This window comes from Acomys russatus, chromosome 19 (genome assembly GCF_903995435.1).
Source record: "Acomys russatus chromosome 19, mAcoRus1.1, whole genome shotgun sequence".
Taxonomy (NCBI): domain Eukaryota; kingdom Metazoa; phylum Chordata; class Mammalia; order Rodentia; family Muridae; genus Acomys; species Acomys russatus.
Genome location: NC_067155.1, coordinates 24,166,734 through 24,189,467, shown reverse-complemented (window position 1 = coordinate 24,189,467; position 22,734 = coordinate 24,166,734). Strand labels below are relative to the sequence as shown.

The 22,734-nt window shown below is 44.2% G+C and overlaps 1 protein-coding gene across 1 annotated transcript in view; it reads left to right on the top strand.

The window, feature by feature from the left end:
* Nucleotides 1–22,734, top strand: part of Pds5b (PDS5 cohesin associated factor B) — a 145,265-nt gene that overhangs the window by 72,600 nt on the left and 49,931 nt on the right. The window contains exons 10-15 of the mRNA XM_051162830.1: nucleotides 10,135–10,229; nucleotides 12,242–12,387; nucleotides 13,464–13,615; nucleotides 14,921–15,034; nucleotides 19,297–19,378; nucleotides 21,272–21,320. Coding sequence (XP_051018787.1) covers nucleotides 10,135–10,229; nucleotides 12,242–12,387; nucleotides 13,464–13,615; nucleotides 14,921–15,034; nucleotides 19,297–19,378; nucleotides 21,272–21,320 — 638 coding nt within the window. The remainder of the gene's footprint in view (nucleotides 1–10,134; nucleotides 10,230–12,241; nucleotides 12,388–13,463; nucleotides 13,616–14,920; nucleotides 15,035–19,296; nucleotides 19,379–21,271; nucleotides 21,321–22,734) is intronic.

Sequence of the window (22,734 nt, the reverse complement as noted above, 5' to 3'; positions counted from 1 at the left end):
TTTTTGTTACAACTATAAAATAATAAAGCAGTGACTGCAGCTGACAGTGCAGCTTGACCTGCGGTAGCTCCTCCCCACGCTCTGTCTAGTTAGATGGTTTGGGAGATTGCATGGGTAAAGGTAGTAGTGAGCGTAGCAGCAAATGACAGCTGAATGTGGCAGTTGCTCTTTAGTTCCAGCTCTGCAGCAGAGGCAGGCAGGTGCATCCTGCCTTCCGTCCCCCACTTCCCTTTGTGATTCTCCTGCCTGGGCTATAAGTATGTGCCATCAAATACAGCTTCTGTGTTTCCTAGAGGACAGTGGCTTCGGTTCTCTGTTGCTTACAGTGGCCCATGAAACTTGTGAAGTGCTTGAGTGGGCTTATATTCACTGCTTGTCTGTGGGAAAGGTTCATTGCTTTCACTAAAGAGATCTTTGACCTTAAAAATATGAAAGCAGGGCTGGAGAGATGGCTCAGAGGTTAAGGGCACCGACTGCTCCTCCAGCGGTCCTGAGTTCAATTCCCAGCAACTACATGGTGGCTCACACCCATCTACAGTGTAATCTGATGCCTCGTCTGGCCTGCAGGTGTACATGCAGGCAGAGCACTGTATACATAATAATAAATAAATAAATATTTTTAAAAAATAAAAAAGCATTGTAGATATTCTAGCTGAAACTACTTTGACCCAGATGAGGGAGGATTTTAATCCTTCAGACCTTGCTCAGAACAGATAAAAGAGTCAAGTTATTATCAAACAAATAGGATTCAAGACCGTGATTCCATTTTCTCTGTGTTTCAGTATTTGCTATGACTGCTTTCCTTTTTGATGTCAGTGGCTTTACTAAGTCTCATCTTTTGGTTTGAATTGTCTGTCTTCTTTTTCGGGTGCTGAGAGTAGAGATGACCAGCACTGCACCCGGCAGGTCTGTTTTCTGATTGGTGAGGGTGTACGCCTGGCTGGATTGTTTTCTGATTGGTGAGGTGGACGCCTTTTGACTTCTGTTGGTCTTTAAATGTCCAATCTGATTTCTTAGCTTTGATTTGACTCAATTTGATAATATTAAGGGAGGAATTTAGACTAGTAAGCGTTGCACCTTTACAAACATTTTGCTTCTGATTTATAGATTTCTTACAATAAGATAAAGCATTGAAGCAGTTTAAGCTGTTGCAACTTGGTTTCATGTTCATTTATTTAGTTAAAAATTGCGTGTGGGTGAATGAAAGGGACACATCTTAAGATGTGTTGTGCAAATGTCACCAAGAGCATCTTCACAAACCAGGATGGCATCTAATTACTGTCCAGTAGAGTCAGAAACGGACCATTGCTGTGTACAGTATCAAATACCACCACATTTGGGCTGGAATGGAGGTCCATGCTGTAACTTTAACCTAGCACTGTAAGTCCCAGGGTTTGATTCTCACCACCACAGAGAGTAAGAAAGAAAAAAGCCCTTTAAGTCTGTTGTGGTGATGCATAGCAAAGCTTTAGTCCGTGCACTAGAGAGGCTGGCAGATCTCTGTGAGTTTGATACCGCCTGGTCTACATAGTGAGTTCCAGGCCAGCCAAGACTTACCTAGTGAGACCCTGTCTCAAACAAAACAAAACAATAAAAACAAAGTTCCCCACCAGACCTGAGGAGCTACAAGTATTTTAATAGATGTATTTCTTTATAATAGTCATAAGTTATATGCTTATCGTGAAATGCTGAGTGTTGGCGATGTTGGACACTTGGGCCTTAAGAGAATGTTGTACTTCATAGAGCAATGTTTTTCCCTGATAGAGCATCTTAAATAATGTGCTGCTGCTGAAGTTGAAGACACAGTTTTCTTTTAAAAACATGATATTTTGAAGGGTGCTAGGTGTACTGAGGACTGAACCAGGGTCCTGCGCATGCGAGGCAGTCGCACTAACACTGAGCTCCATCCTCAGCTTCCTGCTTCTATTGTCACGGATTCCAGGGACTGACTTCAGGTCATGAGATGCTCAGGTGTGTTCACCTGCTGAGCTGTCTTGCTGGCTTTGATCACTCTAGCTGTGTCTTTTAGTGTTAAGTGATAAAAATACTTGAGCCTTTTGATTTTTCAGAAGTAAGCACAGAGGCTGGAGAGCTGGCTCAGCGGTTAAGAGCACTGACTGCTCTTCTGGAGTTCCTGAGTTCAATTCCCAGCAACCACATGGTGGCTCACAGCCATCTGTTATGTCATCTGGTTCTTCCTTCTGGCATACATGAAGGCAGAGATTATATACATAATGAATAAATTTTATTAAAAAAAAGTGACACAGACTTACTGAGAACCCTTGGCTTTAATGTCATTGACACGTAAGCAGAATTTAAAAGTCACTGGTCTGCCTCTTTGAACTGTTGTATATAGACCTTGAACATTAATAACTAATGGACAATTAGATATAATACGCATACAGGGCTGTCAGATTGTCTGGCTAAGGAATCTGAATCCCATGCCCAATACAGGCATGTGTCCAACCCTGACGACCCGTCTGTAGGGTCTAGGAGTGAAAGGTTCTGCTAATTGACATCAGAATAAAAAGATAGGGACACCGACTCGCAGGCAGGCACTGTGTGGGTGAACACTTACAGGCCGGCTAATTGTTATAGATAAATAAGGTGTAGATAGAGCATAAAGATGGTCTTGTTATTAGTTGGAAATGAGATAATTCTTATGGTTAATAGGATAAGAACATTTTTTGGATATAATTTATAACATAGGATATAAACTTAATGGAGTAAGGTTTGTCACATACTTGTTTGTGTTCTATAATTAAGAAAAAACACTTCACGGAAATCTCTTCTGAGACATAGTATAAAATTTAAATGAACATACACACATGTTTATAAAACATAATAATATGTTTATATGCATTATGCAATGTTTATATGCATTATATGCTTACATATAATGCATAGAAACATACGCAGTTACAGAACAGAGATATTTGAAATACAGTAATTATGGGAAGCATTTGTCATTATTAGTCCAATGGAAAACATAGGTTCCTCAGAATTTTACAGTCCTAACAGGATATAAATAGAGAATATTTATATAGTAATATGCCCAGAAACTATTAAAATAGTCTTGTTCCACTATGAATTTTTTTAGTGCATGTCTGTATCTACATACAAGTGAGTGTACCTGAGGGTGTGTGCTTGTGATCATGGAGGCCAGATCCTCTAGAGGCTGCCATCTCCACTGACTGTGACATAGAGTGTCATTAGTACCTGAGCTAGAGTGTCACAGTACCCGAGCTAGAGTGTCACAGTACCTGAGCTAGAGTGTCACAGTACCTGAGCTAGAGTGTCACAGTACCTGAGCTAGAGTGTCATCAGTACCCGAGCTAGAGTGTCACAGTACCCGAGCTAGAGTGTCACAGTACCCGAGCTAGAGTGTCACAGTACCCGAGCTAGAGTGTCACAGTACCCGAGCTAGAGTGTCACAGTACCCGAGCTAGAGTGTCACAGTACTCGACTAGAGTGTCACAGTACCCGAGCTAGAGTGTCACAGTACCCGAGCTAGAGTGTCACAGTACCCGAGCTAGAGTGTCACAGTACCCGAGCTAGAGTGTCACAGTACCCGAGCTAGAGTGTCACAGTACCCGAGCTAGAGTGTCACAGTACCCGAGCTAGAGTGTCACAGTACCCGAGCTAGAGTGTCACAGTACCCGAGCTAGAGTGTCACAGTACCCGAGCTAGAGTGTCATCAGTACCCGAGCTAGAGTGTCATCAGTACCCGAGCTAGAGTGTCACAGTACCCGAGCTAGAGTGTCACAGTACCCGAGCTAGAGTGTCACAGTACCCGAGCTAGAGTGTCACAGTACCCGAGCTAGAGTGTCACAGTACCCGAGCTAGAGTGTCACAGTACACGAGCTAGAGTGTCATCAGTACCCGAGCTAGAGTGTCATCAGTACCCGAGCTAGAGTGTCATCAGTACCCGAGCTAGAGTGTCACAGTGCCCGAGCTAGAGTGTCACAGTGCCCGAGCTAGAGTGTCACAGTACCCGAGCTAGAGTGTCATCAGTACCCGAGCTAGAGTGTCACAGTACCCGAGCTAGAGTGTCACAGTACCCGAGCTAGAGTGTCACAGTACCCGAGCTAGAGTGTCACAGTACTCGAGCTAGAGTGTCACAGTACCTGGGCTAGAGTGTCTTCAGTACCTGAGCTAGAGTGTCACAGTACTCGAGCTAGAGTGTCACAGTACTCGAGCTAGAGTGTCATCAGTACCCGAGCTAGAGTGTCATCAGTACCCGAGCTAGAGTGTCACAGTACCTGAGCTAGAGTGTCACAGTACCCGAGCTAGAGTGTCACAGTACCCGAGCTAGAGTGTCACAGTACCTGAGCTAGAGTGTCACAGTACCTGAGCTAGAGTGTCATCAGTACCCGAGCTAGAGTGTCACAGTACCCGAGCTAGAGTGTCACAGTACCCGAGCTAGAGTGTCACAGTACCCGAGCTAGAGTGTCACAGTACCCGAGCTAGAGTGTCACAGTACCCGAGCTAGAGTGTCACAGTACCCGAGCTAGAGTGTCACAGTACCCGAGCTAGAGTGTCACAGTACCCGAGCTAGAGTGTCACAGTACCCGAGCTAGAGTGTCACAGTACCCGAGCTAGAGTGTCACAGTACCCGAGCTAGAGTGTCATCAGTACCCGAGCTAGAGTGTCACAGTACCCGAGCTAGAGTGTCACAGTACCCGAGCTAGAGTGTCACAGTACAGTACCCGAGCTAGAGTGTCACAGTACCCGAGCTAGAGTGTCACAGTACCCGAGCTAGAGTGTCACAGTACCCGAGCTAGAGTGTTCACAGTACCCGAGCTAGAGTGTCACAGTACCCGAGCTAGAGTGTCACAGTACCCGAGCTAGAGTGTCACAGTACCCGAGCTAGAGTGTCACAGTACCCGAGCTAGAGGGTCACAGTACCCGAGCTAGAGGGTCATCAGTACACGAGCTAGAGTGTCATCAGTACCCGAGCTAGAGTGTCATCAGTACCCGAGCTAGAGTGTCATCAGTACCCGAGCTAGAGTGTCACAGTGCCCGAGCTAGAGTGTCACAGTTGCCCGAGCTAGAGTGTCACAGTGCCCGAGCTAGAGTGTCACAGTACCCGAGCTAGAGTGTCACAGTACCCGAGCTAGAGTGTCACAGTACCGAGCTAGAGTGTCACAGTACCCGAGCTAGAGTGTCACAGTACCCGAGCTAGAGTGTCACAGTACCCGAGCTAGAGTGTCACAGTACCCGAGCTAGAGTGTCACAGTACCCGAGCTAGAGTGTCACAGTACCCGAGCTAGAGTGTCACAGTACCCGAGCTAGAGTGTCACAGTACCCGAGCTAGAGTGTCACAGTACCCGAGCTAGAGTGTCACAGTACACGAGCTAGAGTGTCATCAGTACCCGAGCTAGAGTGTCACAGTACGCGAGCTAGAGTGTCACAGTGCCCGAGCTAGAGTGTCACAGTGCCCGAGCTAGAGTGTCATCAGTACCCGAGCTAGAGTGTCACAGTACCCGAGCTAGAGTGTCACAGTACCCGAGCTAGAGTGTCACAGTACCCGAGCTAGAGTGTCACAGTACCCGAGCTAGAGTGTCACAGTACCCGAGCTAGAGTGTCACAGTACTCGAGCTAGAGTGTCACAGTACCTGGGCTAGAGTGTCATCAGTACCTGAGCTAGAGTGTCACAGTACTCGAGCTAGAGTGTCACAGTACCCGAGCTAGAGTGTCATCAGTACCCGACCTAGAGTGTCACAGTACCCGAGCTAGAGTGTCACAGTACCCGAGCTAGAGTGTCACAGTACCCGAGCTAGAGTGTCACAGTACCCGAGCTAGAGTGTCACAGTACCCGAGGTAGAGTGTCATCAGTACCCGAGCTAGAGTGTCACAGTACCCGAGCTAGAGTGTCACAGTACCCGAGCTAGAGTGTCACAGTACCCGAGCTAGAGTGTCATCAGTACCCGAGCTAGAGTGTCATCAGTACCCGAGCTAGAGTGTCACAGTACCCGAGCTAGAGTGTCACAGTACCCGAGCTAGAGTGTCACAGTACCCGAGCTAGAGTGTCACAGTACCCGAGCTAGAGTGTCACAGTACCCGAGCTAGAGTGTCACAGTACCCGAGCTAGAGTGTCACAGTACCCGAGCTAGAGTGTCACAGTACTCGAGCTAGAGTGTCATCAGTACCTGAGCTAGAGTGTCACAGTACTCGAGCTAGGTGTCACAGTACTCGAGCTAGAGTGTCATCAGTACCTGAGCTAGAGTGTCACAGTACCCGAGCTAGAGTGTCACAGTACCAGAGCTAGAGTGTCACAGTACTCGAGCTAGAGTGTCACAGTACCCGAGCTAGAGTGTCATCAGTACCCGACCTAGAGTGTCATCAGTACCCGAGCTAGAGTGTCACAGTACCCGAGCTAGAGTGTCATCAGTACCCGAGCTAGAGTGTCACAGTACCCGAGCTAGAGTGTCACAGTACCTGAGCTAGAGTGTCACAGTACCCGAGCTAGAGTGTCACAGTACCCGAGCTAGAGTGTCACAGTACCCGAGCTAGAGTGTCACAGTACCCGAGCTAGAGTGTCACAGTACCTGAGCTAGAGTGTCACAGTACCTGAGCTAGAGTGTCACAGTACCCGAGCTAGAGTGTCACAGTACCCGAGCTAGAGTGTCATCAGTACTCGAGCTAGAGTGTCACAGTACCTGAGCTAGAGTGTCACAGTCCTGAGCTAGAGTGTCACAGTACCTGAGCTAGAGTGTCACAGTACCTGAGCTAGAGTGTCACAGTACCTTAGCTAGAGTGTCACAGTACCTTAGCTAGAGTGTCACAGTACCCGAGCTAGAGTGTCACAGTACCCGAGCTAGAGTGTCACAGTACCCGAGCTAGAGTGTCACAGTACCCGAGCTAGAGTGTCACAGTACCCGAGCTAGAGTGTCACAGTACCCGAGCTAGAGTGTCACAGTACCCCGAGCTAGAGTGTCACAGTACCCGAGCTAGAGTCTCACAGTACCCGAGCTAGAGTGTCACAGTACCCGAGCTAGAGTGTCACAGTACCTGAGCTAGAGTGTCACAGTACTCGAGCTAGAGTGTCACAGTACCTGAGCTAGAGTGTCACAGTCCTGAGCTAGAGTGTCACAGTACCCGAGCTAGAGTGTCACAGTACCCGAGCTAGAGTGTCACAGTACCCGAGCTAGAGTGTCACAGTACCCGAGCTAGAGTGTCACAGTACCCGAGCTAGAGTGTCATCAGTACCTGTGCTAGAGTGTCACAGTACTCGAGCTAGAGTGTCACAGTACCTGAGCTAGAGTGTCACAGTCCTGAGCTAGAGTGTCACAGTACCCGAGCTAGAGTGTCACAGTACCTGAGCTAGAGTGTCACAGTCCTGAGCTAGAGTGTCACAGTACCCGAGCTAGAGTCTCACAGTACCCGAGCTAGAGTGTCACAGTACCCGAGCTAGAGTGTCACAGTACCCGAGCTAGAGTGTCACAGTACTCGAGCTAGAGTGTCACAGTACCTGAGCTAGAGTGTCACAGTCCTGAGCTAGAGTGTCACAGTACCCGAGCTAGAGTGTCACAGTACCCGAGCTAGAGTGTCACAGTCCTGAGCTAGAGTGTCACAGTACCTGAGCTAGAGTCTCACAGTACCCGAGCTAGAGTGTCACAGTACCCGAGCTAGAGTGTCACAGTACCTGAGCTAGAGTGTCACAGTACCCGAGCTAGAGTGTCACAGTCCTGAGCTAGAGTGTCACAGTACCCGAGCTAGAGTGTCACAGTACCCGAGCTAGAGTGTCACAGTACCTGAGCTAGAGTGTCACAGTACCTGAGCTAGAGTGTCACAGTACTCGAGCTAGAGTGTCACAGTACTCGAGCTAGAGTGTCATCAGTACTCGAGCTAGAGTGTCACAGTACCTGAGCTAGAGTGTCACAGTCCTGAGCTAGAGTGTCACAGTACCTGAGCTAGAGTGTCACAGTACTCGAGCTAGAGTGTCATCAGTACTCGAGCTAGAGTGTCACAGTACCTGAGCTAGAGTGTCACAGTCCTGAGCTAGAGTGTCACAGTACTCGAGCTAGAGTGTCACAGTACTCGAGCTAGAGTGTCATCAGTACTCGAGCTAGAGTGTCACAGTACCCGAGCTAGAGTGTCACAGTACCTGAGCTAGAGTGTCACAGTACCTGAGCTAGAGTGTCACAGTACTCGAGCTAGAGTGTCACAGTACTCGAGCTAGAGTGTCATCAGTACTCGAGCTAGAGTGTCACAGTACCTGAGCTAGAGTGTCACAGTCCTGAGCTAGAGTGTCACAGTACCTGAGCTAGAGTGTCACAGTACCTGAGCTAGAGTGTCACAGTACCTGAGCTAGAGTGTCACAGTACCTGAGCTAGAGTGTCACAGTACCTGAGCTAGAGTGTCACAGTACTCGAGCTAGAGTGTCACAGTACCTGAGCTAGAGTGTCACAGTCCTGAGCTAGAGTGTCACAGTACCCGAGCTAGAGTGTCACAGTACCCGAGCTAGAGTGTCACAGTACCCGAGCTAGAGTGTCACAGTACCCGAGCTAGAGTGTCACAGTACCTGAGCTAGAGTGTCACAGTACCCGAGCTAGAGTGTCACAGTACCCGAGCTAGAGTGTCACAGTACCTGAGCTAGAGTCTCACAGTACCCGAGCTAGAGTGTCACAGTACCCGAGCTAGAGTGTCACAGTACCCGAGCTAGAGTGTCATCAGTACCCGAGCTAGAGTGTCACAGTACCTGAGCTAGAGTGTCACAGTACCCGAGCTAGAGTGTCACAGTACCCGAGCTAGAGTGTCACAGTACCTGAGCTAGAGTGTCACAGTACCTGAGCTAGAGTGTCACAGTACCTGAGCTAGAGTGTCACAGTACCTGAGCTAGAGTGTCACAGTACCCGAGCTAGAGTGTCATCAGTACCCGAGCTAGAGTGTCACAGTACCCGAGCTAGAGTGTCATCAGTACCTGAGCTAGAGTGTCACAGTCCTGAGCTAGAGTGTCACAGTCCTGAGCTAGAGTGTCACAGTCCTGAGCTAGAGTGTCACAGTCCTGAGCTAGAGTGTCACAGTACCTGAGCTAGAGTGTCACAGTACCCGAGCTAGAGTGTCACAGTACCCGAGCTAGAGTGTCACAGTACTCGAGCTAGAGTGTCACAGTACCTGAGCTAGAGTGTCACAGTACCCGAGCTAGAGTGTCACAGTACCCGAGCTAGAGTGTCACAGTACCTGAGCTAGAGTGTCACAGTACCCGAGCTAGAGTGTCACAGTACTCGAGCTAGAGTGTCACAGTACCTGAGCTAGAGTGTCACAGTACCTGAGCTAGAGTGTCACAGTACTCGAGCTAGAGTGTCACAGTACTCGAGCTAGAGTGTCATCAGTACTCGAGCTAGAGTGTCACAGTACCCGAGCTAGAGTGTCACAGTCCTGAGCTAGAGTGTCACAGTCCTGAGCTAGAGTGTCACAGTACCTGAGCTAGAGTGTCACAGTCCTGAGCTAGAGTGTCACAGTACCCGAGCTAGAGTGTCACAGTACCTTAGCTAGAGTGTCACAGTACCTGAGCTAGAGTGTCACAGTACCCGAGCTAGAGTGTCACAGTACCTGAGCTAGAGTGTCACAGTACCTGAGCTAGAGTGTCACAGTACCTGAGCTAGAGTGTCACAGTACCCGAGCTAGAATGTCATTAGTACCTGAGCTAGAGTGTCACAGTACCTGAGCTAGAGTGTCATCAGTACCCGAGCTAGAGTGTCATCAGTACCCGAGCTAGAGTGTCATCAGTACCTGAGCTAGAGTGTCACAGTACCCGAGCTAGAATGTCATTAGTACCTGAGCTAGAGTGTCACAGTACCTGAGCTAGAGTGTCATCAGTACCTGAGCTAGAGTGTCACAGTACCTCAGCTTGCAGATTTAACTTGGCTGGCTGGACAGGCGCTCCTGTTTCTTCTTAAGAACCACTGGGGTCCTAAGTGTGTGCCACCACACTCAACTTTTTATTCAGATGCTCAGAATTAAATTAGATCCTTTTTCAAGAACCTTATGAATCCCATTATCTTCCCAGGCCCCTATTTTGGATTTTTATATTTGTTAATAAGAGAAAAAATGCAAAATGAGTATAGATTAAAATAATCTATTTTGGTTGTTTTAAAGAGCATTCTGTTGTTTTTAATATTTTATCAGGTTTAATGATATCCACGTACCAATCCGCCTGGAATGTGTGAAATTTGCTAGCCACTGCCTCATGAACCATCCTGATTTAGCAAAGGATTTAACAGGTAATAGCACATATTCCTGGATGTTCTTCAGTGAGGAAAATAAAGCTTCATAGGGAGGGCGAAAACGTTCACAGAGAAAACCTTTCTCTTAGGTATTTGTGATAGCTGCCTTTTCTCTTTACTCATTAATAGTTCCTGTGCACACTAGAAACAGTGTTTGGGAAGTAATTTCATGAAGTAAGGTAGCTCTTTGTTTAAAAACAACTGCACATTTTCAAATATTTTAATTTGAATAGGTCTTGATTTTGAAGATTTTTAACATTTAATGCTCTGATATTTATGAACTTAAGTGAGTCATTTTAACCAAGTTAACCAGAATTAATGGAGATGACTTAAAATCTGTATAAGCATTAAGCATTTCACTTCCAATTTTTGAAGTAATGGGAATATCATATACCTGTTTAATTTTAATCATGAAATAGTTCATATAATGAAGATTGATATAACAGCCATGTCTATCTTCTGTACAAATGTTAGCATTTGCTGTGCTTATGAGATTAAAAAGAGAAGGAGGGATAATTACAGCCAGAATCCCTGCAGGCCGTTCTCTTCAGTGGCCCTGCGGAGCACAGCTAGCTCTGGAAGAAGAGGTCTGCATCGCTCTTGGAATTTTATAGTTATCTGCTGCTTTCTTCATGTGGCTGATCATAGTGCTGTCCTGTTAAAGCATTTCATTGAAGTCGTGTGTGGCTTTGATGGAGTTGAACTCCAGTCTTCATTATGTGTTTTTTCTTTGCATTGCCCATTTCCTTCCCTTGGGTCCCACAGATTTTGTTTGTTCTCATTTTTTTCTTACCACTCTATTCTTTTGTATTTGAACAGTTATTTATTTAAGTCTCACGTTGCACATTTCAGACTGCCTTTGATCTCAGTGTGCCTTGAGGCTTCTGTTACCTGAGTCTCCGTGTAAACAAAGCCCATCTTCAGTATTTTAAGTAGTAGCTTATCATAGTAATGCTTCCAAATATATTGAGTTATTGTCAGTCAGATCTAGAACAGCCCATTTTTCATTTGTTTAATACATCTCCCCCAAATCTCTCTCTGTCTCTTTCTCTCTCTCTGTCTCTCTCGCTCTCGCTCCTGGGTGTGTATGTTGTGTCTGTGTCTGTATTTCTCACTTTCTGTTCTCTTATTCCCCTCTTCTGGATATTCTTTTGTTATTATAACACAACATTTTATATAATATTTATTCTATTACTATAATGATATTTATAATCTAATAATCTTATAATGTTATCATAATGTTATTAATTCTATTTTTTCTGAATTTAGTTTTGGTGGGGAGATTTTTTTCCCCCCTCTTTAAAAAAATTAGCAATAACTTTTTCCCCCCACCTTCATTTTGCCTTTCGTTCGTTCTTTCTTTCTTTTTTTCCATTAGATTGTTTTCTCAGAAACCTTAGTAGTTCATGACCACATAGATGGTAGTGTGTGTGCATGCACATGCATGTGCATTAAGCAAAAAGCTGTTTGAAAATGTTCACTATAAAACAATGAATCTGTAGTTCCTACGTTTCCTTTTGCTGCCTAGGAGGCTCTCACTATAGGTACCTCGGCTTCAGCTGGCCGGGTCCCAGGTAGACAAGATCTAGTCGGCCAGTCTTAGCTCTACTCCTTCCGCAGCAGCCGTATCCAGGGCTTCACTGCTCACAGGATAGAAATGGGCGTACTCCATGCTTTCCCAGCAGTACCAGCTGAGTAGAAGATTTTATCTTATATGGAAAACAATAATGACATTACCGTGACAGCTTAGCAGTGACACGTGCATGTCATTAGCTCCCCTGCCCTGGGAATGGAGCGGAACTTCCCTTTTCAGTTGCAGATGGCATTTAGATTGTAAGGGTAGGCCCAGCCCCGCTCCTTCCCTTGCTCCCTTGCTTTTCCTGGAATAGTGAACATTCTACTGAGGGTTTGCTTTTCCTCTGTTGATTTGCAAAGATCTTTCCAATTTTTTAAAACTACATGATAATCACTGAAGATTGTAATTTTAATCATAAGCTCTTACCTTTCAGAATATCTTAAAGTGAGGTCGCACGACCCTGAGGAAGCTATTAGACACGATGTTATTGTGTCTATAGTGACAGCTGCTAAAAAGGACATTCTTCTAGTTAATGATCACTTACTTAACTTTGTGAGAGAGCGGACATTGGACAAACGGGTAAGGAGGACTGCTTCATTCCCAGAGGGTTTGTCTTGTCTTTGTTTATTTTTATTTTATTTTTGAGACAGTCTGACTGTGTAGCTCCTGGATGTCCTGGAGTTCTCTCTATAGACTAGGTTGGCCATGAACTCAAGGAGATCCTCCTTTCTCTGCTGCCATGAGTACTGAGATTAAAAATATACACCATCATACCCAAGCAGAGGTCTTTTTGGTTTTTGTTTTTCAACACAGGGTTTCTCTGTGTAGCCCTGGCTGTCCTGGAACTCACTCTGTAGATCAGGCTAGCCCAAACTCACGGAGCTCCACCTGTCCTTGCCTCCTGAGTGCTGGGATTAAAGGTTTGCAACACTGCTATTTGGCCCAGAGTTTTATTTTTAATACTTGAAGTATATTAGTAGTTCATTTGAGAATACTTTTCCCCCTAAATAATGAAATTATAATTTGCAAGCATCTGAGGTCCAGATAAGGTAGATTATGTAAAGTGAAGAATTGATACTGTGCTCAGCCAGCTATAGTTTTCTCTAGCCAGGGACCCTAGTCTGAGGATGCCTCTTTCCACATTAAGAGGGAGTTGTCTTGGGCTGGAGAGATGGCTCAGTGACTAAGAGCGCTGCCTGCTCCTCCAGAGGTCCTAAGTTCAATTCCTAGCAACCACATGGGGGTTCACAACCATCTACAATGTGATCGATGCCCTCTTCTGGTGTGCAGGTATACATGCAAATAAAGCACTCCTATACATTACATACATACATACATACATCTTTATTTTTAAAAAAGGGGGGCGGGGAGAGAGAGAAAGTGTGTTAATTCTCCTCAGTTAATCTTGCCTGGAAACACTTCACATAGCGCCCAGTGTGTTTCCTTGGCAGCTGTAAATCTAGTCGGGTTGACATTGAAGGTTTGGTTTCTCTGTGTAGCCCCGGCTGTCTTGAACTGCTCTGCATACCAAGCGGGCTGGCCTTAAGAGATCGGCCTACCTCTGCCTCCTGGGTGCTCATACTAACGGCGTGCGCCACCACCACTGGTAACAGACGCACTTTTTAAAAAGAACTTTTATATGTTTTTGCTTTAAGTGGCGAGTTCGTAAAGAAGCCATGATGGGACTTGCCCAGATTTATAAGAAATATGCTTTACAGTCGGCCGCTGGCAAAGACGCTGCAAAACAGATATCCTGGGTCAAGGACAAGCTGCTACACATATATTATCAGAACAGCATTGATGATCGGTAAGTCATGGACCACATGCACACATGCTTTTCACAGGGAGCTTTGATGTTAGATACATTTTTTGTATTTTCTTTATGGCTTCAAATACCCTCCTGCTTTTAGTACAGGGCACGTGTAATGTAGAATTTTCCCACAAGCAAAGCTGTAGATGAAGCCTGCATAGATGACTTTGGATGAGTAGGTTTTCTTTTTTCTTTTTTTTTACACTAACTTTTTACAGGGTAATATCTAAAAGTAGGAATATAGCTGTTGTAATTTAAGGTTCTGTTGTATAGAAAAAAAATTAAAAGGATGTTTGTCACATTTTAAACACAGTTCATGTGAAAATAAATCCTTTAGGTAGTTTAAGTTAAAAGCTTTTCACTCAAGACTAAAGGCAGGTTATAAATTTCTAAAAAATATGTTATAGCCCTCAGTAGACCCTAAGTTCTGTTTAGAATCTGAGTTGGCAAATTGTTAGTGTATTCCAAAATGTATGTCTATAGCAAGCCACTGGGAAAAGAAGCCATAAACCAGTGGGTCTCAATCTTCCCTAATGCTGGGACCTTATAATACAATGTTGTAGTGACCTCCAAACATAAAATTATTTTCTTGCTACTTCATAACTGTAATTTTGCTACTGTTATGAATTGTAACTTGAATCTCGATCTGATATGCAACCCTGTGAAATGATTGTTTGCTTCCCACAACCCAGAGGTTGAGAACCATTGCCATAGACTGTTAATGTTTAATGATGTGTCTTAGGAAATGCTTTTTATTAAATCACAGCTTTTGCACCTGAGCGCGAGGCACCAGTGCACACATTCCTGCTATAATTTGATAAGACATTTCGGTGCCCTGTCCCTGGGTGTCTCTGGCTCCAGTGGCAGTGAATACTGGCCTGGGTATTGTACAGGAGCCAGGAGCAGGCTGCAGCAGCTCCTCTCTGCTCTCTCTGTGCTGTCACTAGCCACGTCTCTTGTTTAGAGTGATGAAAAGTCAAAGGAATCCTAAAAAGTTATTTGTAGCTTCAACTTGATATTGATATTTGGATCTCTAGAGGGACCTGGTGTAGTTTTCTGAACTTTATTATACAGAAACTATGGAAATTTAGTATGTGATATACAATTTCCAAGGTCATTTTGCAGTCATCAGCTGTTTGTAGGATTGCTGCACACATACAGAGCTAAGTCTTCCCTTTGGGGCCTCTTAGACAGAAATGTCTTCTCTACCCCGGAAAGAAGGGGCTTACTTAATTTATGATTTTTACGGCTTTTAGAATTTCAAATACAAACTTAGTACACTTAGAGTCCTTTCCTTTCTAGGTTACTTGTTGAGCGGATCTTTGCTCAGTACATGGTTCCTCACAGTTTGGAAACCACGGAGCGGATGAAGTGCTTGTATTACTTGTATGCGACACTGGACTTGAACGCTGTGAAGTAAGTTTCCAGAGCCATGCTGCCTTTCTGCTCGTGTAGTGTGTGGCTGGGGGAGGCGGGAGCCCTAAGTACTTAATGTAAATGTTATAGTAATGAAATCATTGTTTAAAGGTTCAAGACACAATAAATTAATGGGCTATTTCTTTTTCTTTTTAGAAAGTTCTGTCACCAACATTTGATTAAGCAGATATAAAAACAGTTAACACTGGCTAGAGCTATTTGGCATGAAATCATTAAGGATTTGATTTTTCTCTCTCTCTAGATTTTCATGTTGATGGCATTTCAAGAAAGGTGATATACCTATTTCCCCACCCCCCAGGTGTTAAAAAGGTCCACATTATGAAAATACTATCTTCCTACTCTTAACACGGTACTAATTTAAATTATTCTGTAGTGTAGTAGAGTGAAACTTTCTATGCTGTTTGTCCTCAATATAGTATTGTAGGTTAGCATTAGGACAAAGCTCACAAATATGTTTTCATTCCCATGTCTCATTCAGAAAGGCCCTTCAGATGCCCGGGGAAGGAATTGGCGTCTTTATATAGTAGATAGACTGCTGACCTAACTGAATCACGTTAAGGTGTGAACATTTCCTGTAGGTTCGGACATTCAGACTCACGTTATTCCAGCAAACATAATTAGAGCTGTTGAGGAGAAAGTGCTCTGAAATTACAAGTCTAAGGGTACTTGGAATATTTAAGGGACTTAGTCTTTATTTCCATACTTACATGCACTCCTGTCACTTTACGTGGAGCTGTAGTGTGCTGGCACGTGCTGTGTTTGGAGTCCTGGAATATGTACCTCTGTCTCTGGCTTTACATTACAACTGAAAAGTAACTGCAGAAGTTTACGTTTTACACAAGATGAGCAGTCATAGGGAGTTCAATTTGACCATCAGGCAGCAGTAAGAGCCAGGATATGAAGTCAGGGCCACGTGGCTCCAGCACAGTACCTGTTAGCTACACATAGTGACACATACTAGTATTAGTGATTTAACTTCACTGTGCTGGGATTTTTTTTTTTTTTTCTCAGAAGGTGGAATACATTCTCCAGTTGTTGGTTATTTTAGTTCGCTCAGCCTTTTTCTATGATACAGGTGATGGCCCGTTAGAGTGTATGAAGTATGATTGGTATGTGTCCTCTTGGAGCACATGTTAATAGCAAATCCAGCAAAATCAGCATTAACCAAATACCATTAAAGAGTAAGTTAATAGCCAGCTGTGGTGGTACCCAGCACTCAGGGAGGCAGAGGCAGGCAGATCTCTGTGAGTTTAAGGCCATCCTGGTCTACAGAGTGAGTCTAGGACAGCCAAGTCTACACAGAGAAACCATGTCTCAAAAACAAAAACAAACAAAGTCAAAAACAAACAAACAAAGAATAAGTTAATAAACACATTTTTAAGTAAAAATCTAGAAGTGGTACTCAGAGATCCTCTGTGGAAGAATTTAGAAATATAAGTCTGTCTATATACTTGGTTATTTTATGAGGAAGGCAGGTATAGGTGGAAGGAATGTTGAAGAAGCAACAAAAGGTGCAAGTATTTCTGTAAATCTACATCACTGGGAATGAGGCTTAGAAGAGAGTGGGAAACATGAGGGCTGGTACTTACCCAGCATCCTCAGGGCTGTAAGTGTCCTGGAACTGTCCCTGCACAGCAGGAAGGTCTTCAGGATTGCCCTTCACTTCCCACTGCTGTGACTGGTTGATGCTATGACTTGCTGGGCGAGGAGGAGTGTTACCAGACAACACATAAGAGAGTGGGTTAGACGTGAACACCATAGCACCATAGCCTCTTTCCTTTTTATAAGACCCGGGCAGAAATGCTGCCTGACTGGGGCCTGTAGGGCTTTGATTTTATAAGAGGTCCACAAGGATACTTACCTATTTAAAGGTAGGTGTCATGCAAAAGTGACTTACTGTCTGACTTTGTGAAATTAGCTGATCATCTATATTAGCTAATTTCTTAGAATTTAATTTATATATATTTGTTTTCCCCCAAAGCCTTTGCATTTACTTAGGTGTGATAATAACATGTGAGTGATGAACCCTTGTGATACTTAGCACGCTGAATGTGCTACCCAATTCCTTTATCCTCCTGTCCTCTCCACAGGAATGCGCTGCGGCCTGCTTTTCTATTAAAACAGCTTTCAAGTACCATGTACATGTGTGTACCATTCCCTTAATCACTTACTTTTGCACGTTGCACAGATAGGATTATTATGTATATAGTCTTCAGTCACATTTTTCATTCTTGTTTTGTTTTGTTTTGTTTTGTTTTGTTTTGTTTTGAGGTAGGGCCTTACTGTGTAGCTCTGGCTGGCCCTGAACTCACAGAAGTCTTCCCGCTTTCTCCTCTTGAGAACCTGAATTAGTTTTCACCTTCATCACCTTCCATTATCCTCCTTCCACTCCCACCGAACCTCCCCATCAAGACAGTAAACGTGGACTAATGTCTTGCTATTTAATATTTCAATTAAAATTTTTAAAGAAAATCTTCTTAACCCTATCCAGATCTAGCCCGTGGACACCACATTCTCCACAGTTGTGTGGAGAGCAGGGACTGACTCTGACTCGGACATGAACTCTGGTGCCCCTCTCTGACCACTTCCCCTTGGTGAGGAGACAAGAGGAAGCAGGCTACCAGGAAGAGAACTGATAGGCTGTGATCTTACAGTGGGGGACAAGGTCCCCTTCTGTTACAGACCTAGGGGAGGGGAATAGGATAAAAGAGGGAGGGGGGGCGGAGGGAGGGCGAACGGGAAGATACAAGTGGGATAACAAATGAGATGTAATCTGAATATATTACTTAAATAAAAATTTTTTAAAAAGAAAAATTCCTTAAATACATTGTAATAGAAATTCTTAGTCACTTATGGCCATTTTTTATTTCAGCAATAGTCATAGTTTATAGTGATTTTAGAATTTCCTGGGATTTCATATTTAAGAGATAATCATACTAGATTACATAATTTCATCTATATTAACTCAAGACAAGTTTCAGTATGTGGGTGTGTTTTGGAGCTTGTAAATTATGATTTTCCTAGAAGCCAGAGTTTCTGCCTTTGGAGTTCAGAAGTAATTTACCAGACTTTCCTTGAAAGTATTTGTTTTATTTATGCAACTTATACTGTGCTTTAGATGTTCATAGCTCTCTGGCAGGTGACCATTTTGTTTTCAGCTAGTTTATGAATTTATATTCATTAATAATGCCAGTGAAACTTTTTGGGACTTTCACACTCAAAAATAGTAAAATGTCACTAAAGTTTAAGGTGTCCGATGGTGAACAGTACTCTTAACTGTTAGCAAATTCCCAAGTTTAAACCTGGTTGTATTAAAAGAATACCCAAAGGCATTTCAGAACACAGGAGAGTGTTTCAAACAGGAGAATGGTCGTGTTAAACAGTTGTCTTTGTTGGTTTACACATTTGTGCATTTGATCACTGTTTCTCGTCAGGGCCTCATGTATGTGGTGCTGGACACCTAGGCAATGCAAAGTAAGCTGTAGAGGTGGCTCAGTAAGTAAAGTGCTCACACTTGCTCCTGGTCAGACCGTAGCGCAGTAATGGGTGAGAGCTGTGAAGATCCCTGACTTGCTGGCCAGCTAGCATTCCAACCAATGTGAGACCCGGTCTCAAACAAAGGAGGGAAGCTGTCTGAGGAATGGCCCTTGAGTCTGTCATCTGGCCTCCACAAACATGGACGGCCTCCTTCCACATAACGGGATAGATATCTTAGAAACCTTTGTGTCCACTGTCTTCTGGGTCTCACTTCTGCTGTTCTTAGATTCCCTCTTAGCACAGCACATGACAGGGCACTGCTTTCTCTGTCCTTCCTTTCCTTCTTAGGTTCACAGTCTTGTCAGTCCTGCCGCGTCATGACAAATATGCTCCGCCTAATTTTTGTTTTTTGAGACAGGGTTTCCCTGTGTAGCCTTGACTGTCCTGGACTCACTCTGTAGACCAGGCTGGCCTTGAACTCACAGGCATCCACCTGCCTCTGCCTGTGCTGGGGTGACAGGCGTGCCCTTCAGGTCATCTGTTTGTATACAAAGCCAAATGCAGCATCCCAGATCCCTGTGGCTTTACTGCTGTTCTGCTCACATTTGAGTCTTTGCCTCTAGGCTGCCAATTGTGTTATCTGTGAATTTTACCTTGTTCCTCCTGTCTTGTCTTTCACCTCCCACCCCCTTTTATTAAAAATTCATAGTTGGAATATTCTGAAAGGACTTTTAGCCCCTTTTGTATATTTTTGTGTTTTTCAGAGCATTGAATGAAATGTGGAAGTGTCAAAACCTACTCCGACATCAAGTAAAGGATTTGCTTGATTTAATTAAACAACCAAAAGTAAGTTGAATTTTAAAGAAAAAAAAAAAAGGTTAGGAACTTTGCATTGTAGTTATTACCATAATTATAGCTTAATATCTTTACAATTTTACTAAGAAGGAATATTCTAGTGATTTTATGGCATTATGTGGTGGTGAGATCTCTCTCTCTCTCTCTCTCTCTCTCTCTCTCTGTGTGTGTGTGTGTGTGTGTGTATGGTGTAGGATTGAGGGTAGTCTCAGGTGGTTTTCTGTGGGTTTTGCATTGTTTTGCAACAGGGTCTTTGATCCTTAGATTGCCAGATAGCTTGTGTTGGATGACCATGGAGCCTCAGATGTACCTGTCTCCATCTGCCACTCAGCACTAGGTCTGACAGCACGCGCACCATGCCTAGCTTGTTCTGTGCATTCTAGGACTCAAACTCAGGCTCTGGTACTTGCACAGCAAGCAGTTTGCTGACTGGAGTATCTTACCAGCCCCTGAAGTTGTGGCATTCATCCAGGAAATACTTATTTTATTTCAGGGCATTTAGAGTGATTTCAGGGCATTAGACTGATAAGTTCCCTCCCTTTCTGAAAATGTTGCCTGTGAAATGTTGCCTGGTCATTTTAAGTTACATTTAGGGATAACAAATTAGTGAAGTTTTAAAATTGTATTACTAGCTGAAAGCTGTTGTCTTTGATGTCCTCCCATCACATACACCTGTGTGTAGGATGAAAGCAAATAGAGCAGTGTTGTTTGATCCACAATAGGACTTGTCTTTTTTTTTTTTTTTTTTTTTGGTTTTTCGAGACAGGGTCTCTCTGTGTAGCCTTGGCCATCCTGGACTCACTTTGTAGACCAGGCTGGCCTCGAACTCACAGCGATTCGCCTGCCTCTGCCTCCCGAGTGCTGGGATTAAAGGCATGCGCCACCACGCCCTGAGTTATCTGCTTGGTGAAGTGTTATTAGCAGAGGTTGTCTTAGTGACTTACTGGGACTCGCTGGGTTTTTTAAATCTCTGTGAAGTGAAGATTTTAAAAGCTAAGGCATTTTAATTTAGACCACTTGTTTGCATAATTGGTTTATGTTTGAAAGGTTTTTTTGTTTTGTTTTTGTTTATTTTCTGAGACAGTTTCTCCATGTAGCCCTGGCTGCCTGGAACTCACTCTGTAGACCGAGTTGGCCTCAAACTTGAAGACCCACCTGCTTCTGCCTCCCAAAAGATGGGGTTAAAGGCCTGTGCTGCCTCCTGCCATCCCTCACCTCCTTGGCCCTTTTTGTGTTTTAAGATTGGGTCTCAGTATGGGGCCTTTGCTGGCTTGGAACTCACAGATACCTGCCTGCTTCAGCCTCCTGAGTGCTGGCATTAAAGGCATTGCACACCCACACCTAGCACCATTTTATTTTTTTATTGAACATAATTTAACCTTTTTACTATGGTCTGTGAGTATCTTGGGAATGTGTGTTCCTCTATAGCAGACACTGAGCCTTACTTCAGTGGTGTGCTGCTGGTAGGCACGGGTTCCGAGCTGCTGTGCTGGGAGTCAGCACACCCCTGTGGGAGCCCTTGCATGTGCTTCTCTTAGCTACCCAGCGTGTGGTTGACTGACCTCGGGGCAGCTGTGCAGAAGCACTGCTGAATGTGCGTGTCCTGCTGTTCACATGGACGGCAGCAGTCTTGGTTTAGGAACCATGCAGCGTGTGATGGGGTCCAGACAGTATGCTAGGAGCTTAGACCAGGTGGGAGATGGCAAACACACATGCCTGCTTTTGATGCTCCTCTGTGCAGTTGCTCTTTTCCTGACCACTGACAGGAACTTAGTCCACCTGTTTATGTAAAGAAAGATTCAGCCGTGCTGCTGTGGGGTCTGCAGAGTTGTCAACATGCCTGTGGTTCTTAGTTTAATTGTGCTTTCTGTGTGTGATTTTCAGACAGATGCCAGTGTCAAGGCCATATTTTCTAAAGTGATGGTCATTACAAGTAAGTTGTTTTAATCTTTATAGAATTTAAGAGTTAATTGAAGACTTTATATGATTTAAATTATTTTAGATTGTAATAATCTAGATTACTAAAGTGTTTTTGCTTGCTACACAATAGGCAACTGAGTTTTCCTTCCCCTCCTCCCCAATTTCATTTATTCTGTGTGCTGTGTAGATTCAGCAGCATCGTACATCGTAAAGGTTTTACAAAGGATTTAATACATGTTCTTGAGAGCTGAGTCATTACACAAGATTAGTTGTAACCATTGAGTCTGTGCGTTTTGTTCCCTCCTCTGAAATCAGTCTCTGGCACTAGTTGCTTTCTCCTCACCTCAGAGGTCACTGTGTGTAGCTTGTTGACAGGATAATGGAGACACCTGGTAGAGTGGGTGTACCACACTTGACAAGACTGGAGAGGTCGTGGGCTGAGCTAAATGCTGCAGCTGTGTTGAGCGAGCCCCAGAGCACTAGAGCGAACAGTAAGGTAGTGACTGTCTCTTGAATTCATTTTGAAGAGAGCTTTCAGAACTAAGGTGCTACTGAGGCACAGGGACTAGAGCCGCTCAGTGACCCCCCCCTCGGAGCTCTCCAGCTTCCAAGTTTGTCCTCGGCAATGGCTGTGACCATCCACGACTCTTCTAAAAACTACAGTCTTTTCTAGATTCTGTCTCCAGGAATGCTGCTATCCTGCAGGTGTTAGTAGTGTGAGGGAGAAAGGGAAGAAAAGGATTCCTGTGTGTTTATAAAATGCTGAATTTGGCTTTTTGGTGCTGTTTTCTTTTTACTTCTAACCATCTTTTATGTTATTTTTCTAAAGAGTAGGCCTTAGTAGTATCCTATCTGTTGTAAAGGGGATCTTAAACTGTTTAAAAACACTATTAAGTTCTCAATACTGTTAAGTTGTTCCAGTGACGTGTTAGTAGTGTTTGGAACATAATTTATAAAGTTCTACACTACAACCTTTTAACAACTTGTCCCCAGGTACTCTTCTGCTTAAAATTTACTTTTTAGAATGATTGTACAGATATTTGTCTTTATAGTCATCGTGTTTAGTTTCAAGACAGGATCTCGCCCTGTAGCCCTGGCTGTCCTGGAAGTAACTTTGTAGACCATGCTGGCCTTGAACTCAGAGATTCGCCTGCCGCTGGCTCCCAACTGTGTGCCTCCAAGCCAGGCCTCCTTTCTTTATACTAGTTTTTATTGTATATGACATGAGACATGAAAAGGCTGTGTAGCAAGTGTTTAGTATGATTACCACAGTACAGGATTTTCACTAGTGATTTTTCATTTTTGCTGAGACTTAAGGATTTTCAGCATTGCTTGTCAATTTGAAGACTGAATTTGCTGTTACATTTAAGATAGTTATAATTTCTTTATTAGCTATCCTAGTATAGTTTTTTTAAAGCAGTTAATTA